We start from the raw sequence: 19,732 nt of genomic DNA, 5'->3' as shown, positions 1-19,732 counted from the left end.
TTTTCTTTTGACTCTTGTGGTTTTGATACATATAGTATAAAAAGCTTTGGTTAATGCATGGTCATGAAGATTTACTCCTATTTTTTGTTCTAAAAGTTTTATAGTTTTAGCTCATACACTTAGGTCTATGATCCATTTTTAAGTTAGTTTTTATGTATGGTATGAGGAAGGGGTCCAACTTCATTCTTTTATATGTGGCTATCCAGTTGCCTCAGAACTACTGGTTGAAGACTTCTTTTTCCATTAAATTATCTTGGCACCCTTGTTGAAAATCAAATGACCATAAATTTCAGGTTTATTTATGGACTCTCAATTATACTCCATTGGTCTATACATTCACCCTTATGCCAGTATAACACTGTCTTGGTTACTATAGCTTTGTAGTAAGTTTTGAAATGGGGGAATTGTGAGTCCTCCGATTTTGATCATCTTTTTTCAAGATGTTTTGGCTATTCTGTGTCCCTTGGATTTCCATACACATTACACATTTTAGGATCAGCTTGTACATTTATGCAAAAAAAAAAAAAAAAAAAAGGCAGCTGGAATTGCTATAGGGATTGCATTGAGTCAGTAGATCAATTTGGAGAGAACTGCCATCTTAACAGTATTAAGTCTTCTGATCCACAGACATGGGATGCCCTTCCATTTATTTAGAAATTTATTTAATTTCATTCAGCAATGTTTGTAGCTTTCAGTATACAAGTTCTTCACTTCTCTCATTAAATTTATTCATAAGTATTTTATTTTTTGATGCTATTTTAAACAGAATTGTTTTAAACTGTTCATTGCTAGTGTATACAAGTACAATTGATTGTTGCATATTAATCTGTAACCTTGCTGAACTCATTTATTATTTCTAATAGTTTTTAGTGGATTCCTTCAGATTTTTTATATACAAGATCATGTTATCTGCATGTTTAATCTTCCTTTCCAATCTGGATGTCTTTTATTTCTTTTTCTTGCCTAATTGCTCTGATTAGACCCTCCAGTACAATGTTGACTGGCAGTAGCAAGAACAGACATCTTTATCTTGTCCCTGTTCTTGGGAGACAGACATTCAGTTTTTCACCATTAAGTATGATGTTAGCTGTGATTTTTTTAAAGATGCCTTTTATTAGGTTGAGGAGGTCCCGTCTATTCCCAATTTGTTGATTTTTCCCCCCTTTATCATGAAAGGTTGTTGGATTTTGTCAAATGCCTTTCCTCTGTTAAGATTACCATGCCATGTTTTGCTTTTTATTCTACTGATATGGTGTATAATGGTAATTGATCTTCAGAGTGAAACCAACCTTGCCTTCCTGGGATAAATTCCACTTGCCATGGTATATAATTACTTTTGTATGTTGCTGGATTTGGCTTCCTAGTATTTTTTTGAGCATTTATCAAGATTTTAATCAATTTTTCCTTCACCTTAATAGTAGGTAAAGTACAATGTATAGAACTACATTCACCAATATCATTGCATTTGAGGATTCATTAAGTGTTAAAAATAATCCATAAGGACTTGGCTTATAGTGATTTGTATTTTGGTGAATCATGAACTTTATTGAAACATGTTTAAATCATATGCTAAAAGTATAGTGCAAAAGGTGTCACTTAGCTAGTGAGAGCAGTTAAAAAATAAGCTTTCAAATCCCCAAATGCCTTTACTCTCTAGTCTTATTTCATCAGGTATTTTGGAGGCAAAATTATATACTACAGTTGCAAACCTAATATGAAGCCCCCTCTTCTCAATGTCCAGTTTTAATACAGAGATTTAACAATACAGAAAAAGACACCTACCCCAAATCAAGAAAAATTGAAAAGAATTAAAATATTTATTGGAATCTCTCAAAGGATATAAAATGGGGTCCAATTCAAATCCCATGAAAAAACATCTTAAAATCCCCCCCACCCCATTCCTTTCCCATTTAATCTCTGGTAGAGACCCACATTTAAAGTTTTCTGTCTTTTTTCCTCATTTTCTTCCCTCTTGTATCCATTCACTTTACCTTTTAGTAGAAAAAGGTAAAATGTGCATTTGTGGCCCATATGCCAAATTTGGCCTATGCATGCATTTAATTTGATATAATATTTTAAAAGCAAATTTAATTAGTTGTCAATATTTGGAAAATGACACATAAATATCTGTGTATTTGATTTACCTTGAAAATTTGACAAAATTTTGCATTAATTTTATAATTGGCTTATAGCAAATATGACTGCCTCCTTCAAATATGACATGTTCCTGTTGTTTGCTACAGTTTTACCACCTCCTATTGATTACATATGGCCCAATTTACTATATATGACATAGACCTAGCCTCTAGATACTGAAGTCTGTGATCTTTTTCATGTTGTCCTTTCCAATGCTAGTTTTTCTCAGACTCTCTAATTTTGCAACTTTTTCTATTTATTATAGTTAGTCTAACAAGAGTTCTGAGAGCCCCCACAGGATCCCTTGAGAATTGTCGAGTCCAGAGATGAGCTGTAGCCTTTTAGGCACTATAAGCTTAATAAAATCCCAGCGGAGATCTCTATCTGTTAGAAAGGAAAGGTAAACTCAACTGATTACAGTAACTTTGTATATGTAAAACCTCTGCAGGGTAGGGCAGTCCAGTTGTAAGAGAGAATAAAGGGGGAAAGTGCTGCGCTGTCTGCGCCTATCGTTATTAGAAAAGTAGTGATTTACAAAATTGGTCTTCCTAGAAAAAGGAAGAGTAGATGGAGAGAGAATAACAAATATTACGGTAGTATCAACAGGACCTATGAGAAGGAATTACAATTTCTATGACTTACCATAAATCAACTGATGAATTTAGAGCTGTTAATTTCTCTGAAAGTGGCTCCTACAGGGTTGTGTAAATCCTTGCCTGTGGGGGAAAAAACCTGTGCTTACTTCAGTCTGTTTCTTTACTCTGCCCTTTAAATCTGCCTGGCCCTGGTGTGGCTCGGTGCTTGAGTGTTGACCTATGACACAGGAGGTCATGGTTAGATTCCCCGGGCTCCATCCCCAGTGGGGGGTATGCAGGAGGCAACCATCATCACTGATGCTTTTTTCTCATCATTGATGGTTCTATCTCTCTCTCCTCTCCCTTCCTCTCTCTGAAATCAATAAAAATTTAAAAACCATTAAATCTTTAAATGCATTTCTCACAGACCTCAATATTAGAGATACTGAGACAACTTCACAGTATTTATCTTTACTACAATTAATTTTCTTTCTAAAACACAAGAACTCCCCATCTGATTCAATAGTGATAGAGTCACTTAAAATTAATTATATGAGACTAAAATGAAAAACAATACTACAAAAATCAAAAGCTGCATTTGAAGAACATGTACATGTTTCAGCTTTTGGATTTCAGTAATTCTCTACCTCATGAGAGAAAGTAACAACATGTATGTGATTTGCAAAATACAGTGAAGGCTGGTTGCCTGAATATGGTTATATATTCATTATCATATAATTAGCCTCTGCTTCTTTCAACCAGTTATTTTTAGAAAACAGATCTACTTAGTAATAACAATTAAATAATTTTAGATTGGTTACATTCTTACGATGTCAAATGGAATTCAATAATTTAGACCACAGTAGGATGGCATATTACACCTCTATAATGTCACTAAGTATATATAAATATATATATTTTATCATTTGCTCATCTGTGCTCTTACTTCAAAGCAATTGTTAATATTTAATGTGTGGAGCAAAGAGAGCAGTATGTGTGTTTAAACACACACACATATATAGATTCAGGACAGTTAATAATATGGAGTGCTTAGTTTGATTCCTGGCCTACAGTAAGGCCTCAATAAATGTTGGACTTAATTTTTATAATTCTCACTAATCTCTCTCACAAGGTTCTTCCCAGTGCCTTGCCTCATAAGCACTTCAGTTCAGAATCCTGGGTCTTCCCCTCTCCCTTCTTTGTCTTTAGCATACACTTGACCAAATCTTCTTCCTACACAACTGGCCACAAATAGTTGTTGGACACCTATGATTTTTCCACGGTTCAAACTGGTTTTTGAAAACCCTAAAATAGCAAACAGCAGCAAATGTATAATAAGTCATGTCTTGCCCCCATTTTTTCTGTCCCAATCTACGTGCCCTGTTTCCTGCTACCACTAAGAGATGCATTAGACTTCATATCTAATCATAAATTCTTACAAACCTAGAAATCTTGGTATAGCTACAAAGAAAATCCCAGGGTATGAAAGGAGGAAGATTCCCTTTACCCGGGGCACGTAGAAGACTTTCCACAGATTTGTCTACAGGGCAGAATTATCCCACTTATATCTCTGGGGCTGTGTCCATTTAAAGGCTAAAAGGACTAGGGAACCCTCACCTGAAAGGTGAGCCGACCGAAACGGGCACAAAACCCTGTGCCACGTCACTGGACAGCGACCTTCAGGCCGCTCCTGCGGCTGCGCATGCGCCACAAGTGCCCGGCTTCTAGCAGGGTCTTTGGTTTTTACTTTCTTCGCAGTCCTTCCGCTTTTCCCCAGACTTCCTTTAGAACTTCCCGGCTGTGGCAGAAACCGCCAATCACAAATGTCCTTCTTCAGGACACGCCCCTTCCATCGTCCCCCTCCGGGAACCGGAGTTGGATTTCACGCACACCCCTCCTTCCTTACGCACGCTGCGCGCTGACGTCTGCCTGTGACGCTGTCGTCGCCCGCGCGCCGACTCCCGCCCGGGCGGCTCGGGCCGACCGTTGGGCTGCTCGTCGAAGTCCCGCCCTCAGGGCCTCACACTGCTCCTCCCCCACCCTCCCGCCATCCGTTCCGGCGGCGGCGACTCATGTGGGGGTTCGGGCTCCTGCGGTCGCCGCCGCTGCTGCTCCTGCTGCCGCAGCTCGGACTCGGAATCGCCGCCTCACGCTCTCCGGCCGGAACCATGAACTTGGGCGGCGGCGGCTCTGCGCAGTGCTCCCCCACGGCCGAGGGGCGCCGACTCCAGTGCCTGCGTCTGTCCGCGGTGCCGGGAGTCGACCCGCAGCGCAGCAACGAGGTGCTCCTGCTGGCGTCGGCGGGGGAACCGGAGCGGCGGGATCTCTCTGGGGACCTGGCGAAGGAGGAGCTGCCGCCGCCGCCCCAGCATCACGTAGTCTATTTCCCCGGGGACGTGCAGGTAACCTGGGGCCTGCCTGGGCACCGGTTCCTTCCCTGCGTGTGTGCGAATTCCCTAGGTTCTCGCCGCGCCGCGGCACAGCCGCACCCGCGCTCGCGCTGGCTCTCCCGTTACTCCGCGGGAGCCGCAGCCGCTGCGTCCGCGCCCCTCATCCCCTCCTCTTGTAGCCCCAGAGGGAAGGTGTCCTTGGAGAGCTGCGACCTCCGAAGCGCCAGCTGTCAGCCCAGGCTTCAGGGGAGCAGAATTTGAAGCATAGGAGGAATGACACATGATATACATTCATTCTCTGACTTGGTTTCTCAGAGGCGGGAGAGAGACAGAGACAGAGACAGAGAGACGGCTTTTAAATTACCTTAAGCGCCTGGGGCTCCACTGGCAGTTATTAAAAAGCAAACAAGTAAAACAAAGACAGAAACCCACAAATGACAGTAACCCTAAGAAAGAGAGGGTGGGTGGAGAAAAGGGACAGTAATTGCCATGCCTGTCAACATTTTGATACCTAAATTCTGTATTTTTGGCTTTTTGTGTGATTTTATCTATACTATTAATTTTATAGCTGCAGGGCAAATAACCTTGAATATGTTTTCCTGGAAAGCTGGGTGTCGATCTAGATCTTAATCTAGAGCCGTGTTGTTTCATACGGTAGCCGTTAGCTGTATGTGGCAATTTAAGTTAATTAAAATAGAATTAGAAATCCGTTTCCTCAGTCACTAGCTTCATTTCAGGTGCTCAGTTGCAGCCAAGCTCCGTGCGTGCTGTAACGAGTAGGGCAGATAGGTACGGAAGAATATTTCCATCATCACAGAGACGTCTACTGGATACTGTTGGTGTAGACAGGTAAAGCTAGAATATGTCTAGATGTTTCTTACACCATGAAACTTAATTTATTGTTTTTGAAATTGATGCTATAAAATGATATACTTACAAACTCTGTGCCCTGAGTCAAATGGTGATTAAGATATCTGTAGTTTTTTTCTCTTGTCCTCAAAATAATTCACTGATCTAGTAGACTGCTAATAAACACTGATAAAAACTAATGTTGAGACTTAAGAAGCTTAATTTATTCAATCAGTGCCCTTTTGCTCAGTTTACAAAAACAGCATGACATTGCTGACAGACTTCCAGATTGTGGACCAGCTATTGTGTGCATCTATAAAGATGATGATGATAGTATGATAACTAACCTTTATTGAACACCTACTCAGTGTTTTTAAAATGTGCCTGCCAGAATATAGTACAAGTCTTCAGGTGAGGTCTAAGAAATGCTAAAATACAGTTAGAGTAATACCTCCTTTTGTTTTGATATCATCCATTCTTTATGTAGCCTGAGATTCCATTAGATTTTTGGACAGTGATATACTGTTGGTTTATGCAGAGTATGAAGCGCTCTAAAAATCCAGGTCTTTTAGAGAAGAAATAGAGGATAATGCACCAAAAGGCTTTAGGCCAGATTGCCTAGGTTTGAACCCTGACTCTGCACTTTTTACCTATTAAATCTTTGACCAAATTGCAGCTACCTAACTATAAAATAGGAATAATAATTTATAGGATATCAGTGAGGATTAAATATGTAAATACCCAGTGAATTACAGTTTCTTCTCATCTTTCTGATGACCTGTTTAATTATGGAGGTACCCTTGTATTCAGTTCTTGGGCTTTTTCTCTGTGTACCTTTACCCCCTTAGTGAACCCTTCCAGACCTGTGGTTTTACAGACTACCTATACTCTGACAACCTTCAACGTTTGTGTATATAACCTGGACGTATACCGCAAACTTTAGACTTACCAATTGCATGCGCAATATTTCATTTTGAATATTAAATAGATACCGCAAACCTAAAATCTTTACCCCTAAACTTGTTCTTCCTACAGCCTTCCTCATCACAGTTAATGGAACCTCCTTTTTAGTTGCTCAAGTTAGATATCTTGAAGTTATCCTTTAGTCCTCTCTTTCACACCAGATATCTTAATCCATCAACAAAGTGGCTTCACATTCTTAATGTATCTAAAAGTGATCATTTAAAAAAACAAGTCAAATCATGACATACCTCTCTGCTCAAAGCTCCAGTTTTTCCCCATTATCACTCAGAGTAAAAGCCAGAGACCTCTTGATGGCCTGCAAGGCCCTTCACTATCTTCACCTTTTTCCACCTTGTTGCTTTTCTGACTATCTCATTTTTCTCTTTTACTCTGCTCCAGCCCCACCAGCCTTCTTCAGATTGCTCATGGTAGGCACACTTCACCTCAAAAGCTTTGAAGATAACTGCCTAGAGGAACAGCCTTCATGCAAGTAAATGCAGGATTCATTACCTCATCTGTTTCAGATCTTTGCTCAAAAGTTGCCTTTACAGTGCAGCCTTTTCTGACCATCCTGTTTAATAATCAAGCATATTAGTTATTCATTTTGGTTTTTGTCTTCCACCACTACAGTGTAACCTTTAACTCTGTTTTCTTCACTGATACGTCTATGATGTTTAGTGACTGGCATGTAGTAGGTGTTCAATAGATAACTTGTTGAATGAATCAATGTACGTAAGTTGCTTTGAACAATGCATGAAGTGATTATATGAAATACTTTTAGGCTCAGATTTCCTTATCCGTACCTTTGTACTTGATTCTTTTGAGCTTAATGTTTATCCATATGAAATTTACTCTGTTACATACATCTCATCTTTTTAGTGTATTGGTCCTTTTATTTATTTACTTTTTATTTATTTATTTTTAAATATATCTTTATTGATTTCAGAGAGAGGAAAGGAGAGGGGGAGAGAGAGAGAGAGAAACATCAATGATGAGTCATTAATTGAGCCCACAACCAGGGCATGTGCCCTCACGGGGAGTCGAACCCCAATCGCCTGGATCCTAGGTGAACGTTCAACGGCTGAGCCACGCCCGGCCGGGATATTGGTCCTTTTAGAACCATTATTTTGGTTTGTATCTGTATCTTTATTCATAATTTGGATAAGTATTAAACAGAATGGGACCAAACAACTTTCTAGGGTATCAGTGGAAGCTTTGCCTCATCTTAACACAGATTCATTGTTTGAGCAAAAGTAGGTTTACAGTTGTTTGTATGGAAAATAATACAATAGTAATACAAGAATAAACTCTGGCCCTCGCTGGTGTGGTCCAGTGGTTAGTTTCAGCTCATGCACCAAAAGGTCTCAGGTTTGATTCCCATCAAGAGCATGTACCTGGGTTGTGGCTTCACTCCCCCCTCCTGGTGGGGGTGTGCATGGAGAAGGCAACCAATCGGTGTGTCTCTCCTACATCGATATTCCTCTCTCTCTCTCTTTCTTCCCCTCTTACTCCTCCCCCCTCTCCCACTCTTTCTGAAAAGCAATGGAAAAAAATATCCTCAGGTGAGGATTAACAACAACAAAAATAAACTCTCAGTTCCACATACAACTGTAAACCAACTTTTGTGCCACTCTGTATATATATTATTTCACACCTGGTCATGTACCCCTGAGACTCTGTCAAGCATCCTTCTTAGGCTGATTCCTGTTATGGTCCTTCTATCTTGTTTACTTAGGATATATACTTTATGCTCAGTAAAGATGCCCCCTTGCCCCATTTTTTATGAAAATACAGCTTGTACCTAATTAGTTCTCACTGTGCTGTAGGACCAGTCCATCTAGCTTAAATCTTTATCATGAATGTCTGCAAATTCTTGGAGACACATGTCAAGTTTTCCTAAAAATCCTTTGTACCTTAATTTCAGTGGCATTGTGAGGTGGGCCTATAAGTTTTGCAGGTTAGCAAGCATCTGCCTGTGCAGTAAGCACCCCTTAATCTCTCTGATAGATTCTCTTGCCACCTGTCTCACCTTGGGATGAGGAGAACCTTGCCCCCTACCTTTCACCCCTACAGGGAGAATAAGTACATTCTGTAGTCTTTAGTCTTTTCTGTAGATTGCAATGGTCATTATCTGGGTTGCAGAACCAGTTTTGGCTACTGATTGGCAAATCCTATGAGAATGTCTGATGTCTTTTGTCCAATATGGGACTGCTTATCCATTGTTTTCAGATCTTGTCTTTGACACAACAGTAAGAATCCCATTTTTACATTTTAGTACACACAGTTCCTTAGTATAAGTATTTTCCTCTCTGATCATGGGAGAAATAAAAGAAAATACCAAATTTTTAGATTTACCACCTCCCATGTAGTAAAGACTAAATGGAGAATCATAAAATCTTGAGTTGATTTTGACTCATTAAATAACTATATAAATAACTATAGTATCTAGAACCTCAGTTTTTTTAGCTATAAAAATAATTTAGATGTACCCTTTTCGATATAAGCTCCTATGGTAATTTTACCATGCTTTTATCACAAATCTGATGTGCAGAAGGCAGTAGCATAATCCATAAAAATAAATGATAGACTTTTAACATACGACAAACTATTACTGTTAATGAGACACAAACATTAAAGTGTTAATGAAGAACTTTGAGCATCCTATTGGGCAAATTATCAAAGGACATGAAAAGAGAACAAAAGAAAAAAATGAAAATTGCCAATAAACATAGACAAATTCTCAACCTGATTAGGAATCAGAACATGCAAATTAAATCAAAAGTAGACATCCCTTTATCATAGTAGGGAAGATTTTTTTTTTTAATTAATGCTAATAGCCAGTGTGGGCCAGGATGTCGGAAAATAAGCACTCTTGTATACTTCAGTGGCAATGTAAGTTGGTATTAATCTTACTGATGGGAAGTCTAAAAATTATCATGCAAATCTATAATTATTGATACAGGATCATGCCTATACTATATTTTTAAGTGAAAACTGTATATGCCGGCCAGGCATGGCTCAGTGGTTGAGCGTCGACCTGGGAGCCAGGCGATCAGGGTTCAATTCCCAGTCAGGGCACATGCCCGGGTTGCGGGCTTGATCAGTGCCTCTCTCATCATTGATGTTTCTGTCTCTCTCCCTCTCCTTTCCTCTCTCTGAAATCAATAAAGATATATTTTTTTAAAAAAACAAAAAACTGTATATATAAGCTTCCTGCAGGAGAAGCAAAGAATGCTCTTATATACATACATGTATATGTGTATGTATACTAAATAAAACTGGAATGCTAGACACCAAAATTTATTTTAATAATAATATTTTTTTTAATTTTAGAGGAAAGAAGAGAGAGAGAAACATGATGTGAGAGAGAAACATTGATTGGTTGCCTCCCACATGCCCCCCGACTGGTAATTGAACTGGCAGCCTGCATATGTGCCCTGACCAGATTTCGAACCTGCCACCTTTTGGTGTACAGGATGATGCTCCACCCAACTGAGCCACGCCAGCCATGGCAATCATGATTATTTTTAATTGGTGATTTTATGGAGGATTTTTCTTTCTTATATCTTTACATATAGACTAAGTTTTTGTAGTATTACTTTTAATTTTTTAATAGAAAAAAATGTGTATTCTGCTAAAAATTTAGTCCATTTAAGGTTGTATGTTGAAAAGTCAGTCCCCTTCCATCCCGTTCTCTCTAGTCTCCCATTTTCTTTCCCCAAGGCTGTCACTGTTACTGATTTATATGTCCTTCCAGAGATATTCTATGCCAATGCAAACTTTTTTTAAAAACAAATGGTAGCATTGGCATACGGGGTTTTTTTAAGTCATTTTACAACCCATATGAGTACTCGGGGCTGTCTCATTCTTTTGAAGCAGAAATAAATATACATATTTATTTATATGTGTATTCAAGTATATCACAGATAAATTCCTAGTAGAATCACTGAGCAGAATTATTAAATCAAAAGGGAGGTGTATTTGAAACATATATATAATATATATATATATGTGTGTGTGTGTGTGGTATATGACTGATAGAAATAAGAAAAAATTACAACTCTATTTCTCTTTCCCTCATACCCTCTATCCATCTGTCAGCAAGTGCTGTTGACTCTCCCTTTAACATATATTCAGAATCTAACCACTTTTTACCAATTTCAGTTCTACTACTACTCTGCTTCAAGCCATCTTCTCTCATCAGGATTATACATCAGTAGCTTCTGCTTCAACTGTTGCCCTTTCACACATAGCAGTCCTTTCAAAATATAGATTATATCAGCCCTCTGCTCCAAACCCTATCAGAGCAAAAGCCAAAGTCTTCACAGTGTCTTACAAGCATGATCAGCACATCCCTCCTCCCCAGAAATCTTTCTTGTTGATGACTTTTGCTTCTTGTTCACTCCAGTGGCGCTCCTCTTGCCTCTTGTTTATGCCGAGCATGCTTCCACTTCAGGGCCTTTTGACTTGCAGTTTCCTATGCCTAAAATATCATGATTCACTCCCTCATTTCCTTCAGGTCCTTCTCAACTATCACCTTATTGGAAACCACCTGTTTTTTAAATAATCATCTCCCACCCTCTCCAAAACCTTGTACTGTACTCCTTTTTCACTGCTTCATTTATTACACTCCATTGCACTGACCACTTGAAATGTTGTTAGTCTAATCAAGGAAATATATTTTTAATTGCATTTAACTTTAAATATAAAAATTGATACTCAAGTCAGTTCCTGGAAAAGTTTTAAGTATGTTGAACAACTTGGTATGTGAATCTACCTTTTCAACTATAAATTTTATGAAATCAAAATTTGGGTTAAGTATTTCCAATGAAAATTTAGCATCCAAATTGAGATGTGCTGTAAGGATAAAAAATACACACTGGATTGCAAAGACGTAGTAAGAAAAATAAATGTAATAATCTCTGAGTAGTTTTTTATATGGGTAACATGTTGAAACAGTAGTCTTTTGGACATACCATGCTCAAAATGTATTATTAAAAATAATTTTCACCTGTTAACTTTTTAGATGTAGCTACTAGAAAACTTTATGTGTATCCTGTGTTATATTTCTGTTGGATAATGTTGCTTTATTTACTAATGGAGTTGTTTGTTGTGTATCTCTGTACTTAGAATGTGAGCTCCATGTGGACAGTTTAGTCTGTTCTGATCCATACCCAACCAATAGGTATCCAATAAATTTTATAGATCAGGTGGATAAATTTGAATGACTTTACCTTTTTTTTAAAAAAAATGCTATGAATGAAAATTAAAACAAAATTTAAATGCTTGTCCTAGAACCTAAACAGAATGTTAATACATACAAAATGCTTATAAATAAAAGATCCAATTTTAAAAGGGCAAAAGATATGTACTTGCACAAGTAGAAATCCAGATGCCTAATAAATATATGAACAAACTTTCAACTTCAGATTTTCAATAAACCTATATCATTCCTTTGCCTATGAATTTTAACAGATAAAAGTTAAACAGAACTCTCTAGAAAATAGTATTGTAGTCTACATAAACGACCTTAAATTATAAGTATTCTTTAACCTAGTTTTTCCATATCTAGGAACTTATTTTTAAGGATGTAACCATAGATGTGTAAAAAGATTTTTCTATAATGTTCATTGCAGCTTTGGTTGTGAAACAAAAATTGAAATCAAACAGCATTCAGGTTGCTAGAGTAACCCAAATAGAAAGGGGCTCAAGATGGCAGCTTTAAAAGAAAACTATTTTAAAATTCTTTGGTCAAAAACTGTTTAATAAACCAAATTTTTATTTTTAGTTAATACGTTATAAATAATAGATTGTATGTATACTAAATAAAATTTATTAAAAATATCGATAATCCTTCTGAAGTGTTTTATTATTTAAATTCCTACTATGCTATTTAGCTATTATGTCTTATAACCTTGTCTTTTGATGAATTTGAGGGTCAAGCTAAAGAAGTAATTTGTTCAAAACTTTATAACCAGCAAGTAACCAGCAAGATTTATAGTATATTAACCATAGGTCATAACATCTCAACTTCCTCCACAATAAAAATAGGAAACTATTTTGTGGAAATAATTTTGTATGAATGTGTATTTAATGCTTCTTTCATCTTTCTTACCTTTCAGAATTATCATGAAATTATGACTCATCATCCTGAGAATTATCAGTGGGAAAACTGGAGTCTAGAAAATGTTGCCACCACTTTAGCCCACCGGTTCCCCAATAGTTATATTTGGGTGATAAAGTGTTCCCGAATGCATTTGCACAAATTCAGCTGCTATGACAATTTTGTGAAAAGTAATATGTTTGGTGCTCCAGAACACAGTACTGACTTTGGAGCTTTTAAGCACCTTTATACATTATTAGTTAATGCTTTTAACTTAAGTCAGAACAGTTTGCTATCAAAGAAGAATGTGAAAGAGTTGAATAAGGACTCCAAAGCATCTAATCGTAGATCCAGTTCTTCTCATACTAATGGTTGCCAGGGAGAAAAAGAGAGCCCCTGTGAAAACTTTGATGAGTCTGCGATGAGTTTTTATCCACCATCACTAAATGGTGCTGCTTTTACTTTGATTGGATTCAGTAAAGGCTGTGTCGTTTTGAATCAGTTGCTTTTTGAATTGAAAGAAGCTAAGAAAGACAAGAACATAGATGCTTTTATCAACAGCATAAGAACAATGTACTGGCTGGATGGTGGACATTCTGGAGGAAGCAATACTTGGATTACTAATCCAGAAGTCTTGAAAGAATTTGCACAAACAGGGATTATTGTTCACACCCACGTAACACCTTACCAAGTACGTGATCCAATGAGATCTTGGATTGGAAAGGAACACAAGAAATTTGTTCAGATACTTGGAGATTTTGGTATGCAGGTGACTAACCAAATACATTTTGTAAAGGAAGTTCCTTCCATAGAGAATCACTTCAGGGTTCATGAAGTATTTTGAGAATATTAATGTACTTGTTCCATGGAAGAGAAAAAGCACTTTTTTATAAATTCAGATGAGATGCACTTCATAGATAATGCATCTATGTTTGGGTGGGAGGGAACACACATTCCTAAAATATGAGTATAATGTGCAATAGTATTTCTTGCCTCTGAATGTGAAGTTTTTAATTTGGACTGGGTTAGAATTAGTTTTAAATCTAGAAGGTGGTTTGTGATAATCCTGAGGAGATATATAAGACCCTTAATCAAAGTTACAATATAGTCCTTACAAAAGGAATTAAAATTGTTATTGTTAGAAATAGTTTATTTTCTGAGTAATGTTTAAAACTAATTTTGGTGGCATTTTAACAATTATTAGTGATTCTGGCACTGAAAACTTTTGAGTGGAAACACTCCATTTCTCTTCAAACAAAGCAAAAGCACACAGATATTTTCCATCATTTTGGAATAACTGTACCCTGCCTTTATGTTTTGTAAACTTATGGAATCATTCTTTAGTGTGCCACCAAGTGTTTTTTCTCAAGAGTCAAAATATATTTGTTTCCAAATATCCAAGAATGTGCAGTAGTGTAAAGTTGGTTTTTAAAAACATTACACTTAAGCACTGTGGCTAAATTTTTAATTGACAACTTTTGGCTAAGACATTTTGGAGTTTCTTAAATCTTGGCTGAAAACCAGTTCTTTGGGGGAAATTATTTTAAAGTGAACATAATTATGTATATTGGGTAAAAATATATTACAGATTGAAAATTTTTTCATATCAATCTTTTGAGAGAGATCAACTTAGGTAAAATAAATATATAACACTCTATTTGTTAGTGCTCTGTTGACAGGGGGACAGATTCTATAAATCTAAGTCAGTGTTTCTCCAGAAGCATGATTTTGTCTGCCAAAAGAAAGCAGCTCTCTTTGGCCAGAATGCAAAAATTATATTGCTGTAAGAAAAGTTACAAGGAAAAGTTTGAAGACACATGACTTAATTTTGGCTCAAAAACTGAATTTACTTAACACTGCTACATAATTTGGGTGAGGTTTCCTTCTGCCTCTTTCTCTTGACCTAGATAAATACATTTTGAGAAACCAAGATCTAATTAATGTCAACCAACACTGAAACATAGCTGTGTGATTAAAATAAAAGGTGAGTGGTCACTTTATAATTAGCTTTTGTGGGGTATGAAATAAAGCAGGGAAGTAACATGCTGCTTTCAGAATAAAAAAAAAAAGACTGAAGCTTAATATCTTAATAACCCAGAGGACCTAAATTTATAAAACAGTATGGAGTGAAAATGTTAATTCGTGTTTTCTCCCTAGAATTATATTTTAATACTATAAACACATTCCAAATATTCAGGGACTTATGAGAAAGGATTCTTACCACACGCATAAAAATAACATCCTTTAATTCTATAAATTACAGAATAGTATGTTATTTTTAAGGACAAAGTAGTTTTATATTGCTTCAGTTTCTTTAAATACCTGTTGTTTGAGACCCAAGTTTGTAACAAGGAAACAAGTCAGCCTGATTCCAGCATTTTATTACCATAATTGATTGACTTAATGTTTCATAATCCTTGGTTAACTTCATGTGTATCTGATGTAAAATAGCTAAGTTACTGAATGTTCTAATGAGGGCGGAAGGAAAGGCATTTATTTTTATACGATTAACTACAATGGAAAGGGGACTTTCAGAATTCATTACCAAAAAAAACAAGGTATTTAAAAATCTGGGTTCTTTAGCTATTCAGTCATGTGAATGCTTATTGTTATATGTTCAATGAATATTAAAAATAAGTCACTGGACACCTGGAACTACCATACCATCAAAATGACAGTTGAAAAGTAGAGTGTTTCTTGAATTAAGATATTCAAGTTGATCCATATTCAAATACTTGACTACTTCAAATTTGTTCTTTCTCCACATTTGTTTAAAACTATTGTAAATGTTAGTATGTTCTTTTGGATTGTGCCTTTATGTTTGTGTCATGAGTCAACTGAGAAAAGTCATACAAGTAATGTGAAAGTTACTGCCACAGCATGAATGTACAATTGTATTAAATTTAATCCACAGAAGTCTGTTTTGATGTGTTTTATGTTACCAGAGTTGTTAAAACTTCATATCATTATTTGGAAGGAAGCTGATTCTCTCCACTTTGCCAGTTTGGATTTGTGTTTTCATTAATCCCCATGTTCTTTTCAAATGACTAACTTTGAACCTTTCCTATAAAAGTATCTCTTCTCTGCTTTATATTGCTCCACAAAAATTTGCATAATTTCCATCTTTTTTGTTGGGATTGCTCAGAGAACAAAATATCTCAAAAATAAGTTCTTCCTTTTCTGCGCTAATTATCTCAGCTATCCGTATTCCTTTAGTTCTCCTTAAGAGACTTGGTTAGAATATAGTGTGATTTCCCCCCCCCCCCATTCCATTCATATAATATCTAAGCACCCACCAAGGTCAAGGAAAGTCTAAGCACTAAGGATATATAGTACAGACAAAACAGTCCCAGCATGAGTACAGGAATGTGTAAGGTCTAAGAGAGAAAATAATGAAACAAAAGGTAGTATTCTTATAATCACTGTTGTGTTACATACATTACATTTTAAGGGCCTTTGAAAGAAAAATGTTTTACAGGGTAAGATATACATGTAGATAGACCTCATCTGTAAATTCAGATTGCTTTTCACAAAGGCAGAGGCCTAGTAGCTTTGGCAGAGACAGGCATAATAATTTAGATGGTCATTTTAATATCTCATTTAATGGAATTTTTAAAAATAGAATACAATTTAGGTGTATTTAAGACATCCAAACACTTCATGGTCTGTGTGCTTGAAATAAGACTTCAAAGTAACACCAGATATGTGGGTGACTGCCAATGTATGTTAGTTCCTCCTGGCTACATCTGTTTTTCAGCACTGGGGAGTCACCTCAGTATAGTTGCAACTCCATCCACACCTGCATTCTGGCTTCCTGCATTTTTTTTTTTTTTTTTTTTTTTTTGGTCAACTTCTGAAACAGCTTAGATACCTGCTGTCAACTTTAGGTGAGAGAAAAGCCTTGTTACTAAAGTTTATAAATGTTCACCTAGCTGCTATTTAAAAGAACAAAAAGATACAAAATAAGCCTGGTTGATTTTGTTTCCCATGTTCTAATTATTGAATAGAATTCCATTGTGATTATGTACCAAGACAAATACTGTTCATGAAAAGTGAATTATAATCTCAGGTAATTTTTAAATATTTCTAATAGCTAAGGGGCAAAAAAATTTAAATAATAGACAACTGCAGATTCCAGTCTGCCCACCTACTTGTCTAACCTCAGAGGTAGTCACTATCACTGGTTCCTTGTGTATCCTTGCAGTGATAATTCTGTGTACAAATATACAGGGGTAGGTTTACTGTTGTATATAAAAGTTTATTCTTACATGTATTATAACTGTAAAACTACTTTTGCCCACCCCCATATGTTTACTTATATCTTTGTTTTACATAAATGGCTGCATTACCATACCAATAATTTCAAACCTGTTTAATTACCTTGGAAAAACTCCTTGCCAGTATGTATGTATGCGTGTATCTGCCTCCTCCTCTGCATAGTATTCCATTTTTACATTACACTCTGTTGTCTACCTGTTCATCATCATTAGTCTTACTTTGTATCCCTTGTCTATGCAGCAAGCAGCACAATGAGAAGTTTTGCTGGCACAGGAGAACTATTCCTTTGTGGGTCAGGTCAGGCCCTGAAAATATAGCCAAAGAATAACTATATAATGTACTCAGAAGTATTGGAGATGAGCTGCACTTAAAGGAGGAAGAATGGAGAATTACTAATCTGGTCACAACTGTAATTCCAGTTTCTATATCCTAGCTGTGAGCCTGGACAATTTAAGCAATCTGGACTGATTAGATGATTTCTGAAATCCCTTTCAGCAATAAAATTCTAGGGTTTTTTGTTGTTTTTCCCTTCCCAAAGGAAAAAGAATCTTTTAAAGAGTGCTTATCCTAAGTAACCAAATAATAAAAATCTAACAATTAGGTCTGGCTAATACAATTCCTTTTCTGACACTTCATTTTTGTTGACCTAAGTAACTTCAGTATTTCAAAGATGCCTAGAAAGTACAAAATAAATTTTTATATCTTTCCTACTTACTATAATTTGCTTTTTATACCTGAAATTTAACTCTAAACACAGGATATGAGTAGATGAATTATTTTCAAGAGGGTATTATTTCTCTGTAATTAAAATGCACCAAATTTATACACTCAGATTTCTTTAGATAGGCACATCTGTGTTCAGTAAATATATTTCATCTTCAATGCCAGTGCAAATAATTACTAGGTCCAAAACAAAGAATAGCACAGACCTACATACAATGGCTCATTGTCTCCGATGATGACATTGGGATCTCTCGTTTTGTTCTTAAAAATTATTTTTTAAGGGATAGGTGGAAAAGCAGTTAGTGGGGTGAAAAGTTTAGCCTTAGGTATAAACTAAAACTGATTAGCTGAAAATTAGGTGAAAGTTTAGCCTTAGGTATAAACTAAAACTGATTTTAATATTTTCTGACACTTAAAAACTGAAAAAGGGCAGGCCTGACTTACTCTGGGCACTAAGAAAAACCAGGATCAGATTAAACATTTGGGTGAATCAGAAAACTATTAATCCAAATTGCATCTAATCCAATTGTTCTCAGTCCTGATTATGCATCAAAACAAACTATAAGGTCTATCCAATACAGATATCCATACCAACACCCAAACACTGATTCCAAGTCCATAAAGTTGAGACCTAAGCATCTGTTTTTAAAAGCTCAAAAAATTAATGTAGACATTGTTGGTTGCTCCTTTTTTCCACTTACCAGAATCCTGATTTAAACAATTATCCATTCTGCCCATATGTGCCTCAAAGGAGAGAATTCTACTTCCAGCTCCAGGAGGTCCACACAGGCTTAAGGGTCACTTTGTACCCTTTGCCAGTGACTAGCTCAGGGATGGACAGGTCTAAGCCACTTTAGATCAATGAAACCCAAGGATTTGGTGGCAAATTTTGAAAGCTTTCTTATATTGAGAAGGCCCTTGGAATCCAGCCTGACTCCTCCACTGCATGTAAATGAAGTTCCACGGGGCCTGAACTGCTATTGGCAATCATTCCGTGAAAGTAGCCAGCCTTAGGATGATGCCAATCCTGCAGCTGAAAACAGCTGAAAACACCCTAGAGGTTAGGGCTAGGGCTAGGGTTAGTGTTCGGATTAGGGTTAGAGCTAAGGTTAAGGCTGGATCAAGGGTTGGGGTTAGGGTTAGAATTAGCATTAGGTTTAGGGCTAAGGTTAGGGTTAGAGTAAGGGTTAGGGCTAAGGTTACGGTTAGTTTTAGGGCTAGGGTTAGGGTTAAGGGTGGATTAGGGTTAGGATTACAGCTAGGGTTAGGGTTAAAGCTAGGGTTAGGGCTTAGGTTGGGGATAGTGTTAGGGTTGCCCTTAGGGCTACATTTAGGGTTACGGTTAGGGCTAGAGTTAGGATTAGGGCTAGGGTTAGGGTTAGATTTAGGGGTAGGGGTAGGGTAAGGGTTAGGGCTATGTTTAGGGTTAGGGTTAAAACACTGCTGAATCACTGGATCAAAAATACCAAAGCCCAATTTATCAGTAGACTTCATGTATAATGATTTAATACATTTTGTCATTTTAAGTTAAATTTTTAGTTATTTGCATCTGAAAGCTAGAGGGATCCCAGTACAGCATTCTTTAAAAGGTAACAATCTGGCCCGGCCGGGCATGGCTCAGCGGTTGAGCGTCAACCTAGGATCCAGGCGATTGGGGTTCGATTCCGGTCCGGGCATATGCCTGGTTGCAGGCTTGATCAATGACTGTCTCATCA

General features: G+C 37.0%; 1 protein-coding gene across 1 annotated transcript; it reads left to right on the top strand.

Annotated features, from left to right (window-relative positions):
• Window positions 1–4,695: 4,695 nt before the first annotated feature.
• C8H2orf69 (chromosome 8 C2orf69 homolog) lies at window positions 4,696–15,932 on the top strand. The gene is made up of 2 exons (XM_016220890.2): window positions 4,696–5,113; window positions 13,036–15,932. Exons 1-2 carry the CDS (start codon window positions 4,784–4,786, stop codon window positions 13,858–13,860), a joined length of 1,155 nt encoding a protein of 384 aa, XP_016076376.2. The 5' UTR covers window positions 4,696–4,783; the 3' UTR covers window positions 13,861–15,932.
• The last annotated feature ends 3,800 nt before the right edge of the window (window positions 15,933–19,732 follow it).

This window comes from Miniopterus natalensis, chromosome 8 (genome assembly GCF_054644295.1).
Source record: "Miniopterus natalensis isolate mMinNat1 chromosome 8, mMinNat1.hap1, whole genome shotgun sequence".
NCBI classification, from domain to species: Eukaryota; Metazoa; Chordata; class Mammalia; order Chiroptera; family Miniopteridae; genus Miniopterus; species Miniopterus natalensis.
Note: the sequence above shows the minus strand (reverse complement) of the source record. Positions and strands in the feature narration are given on the sequence as shown.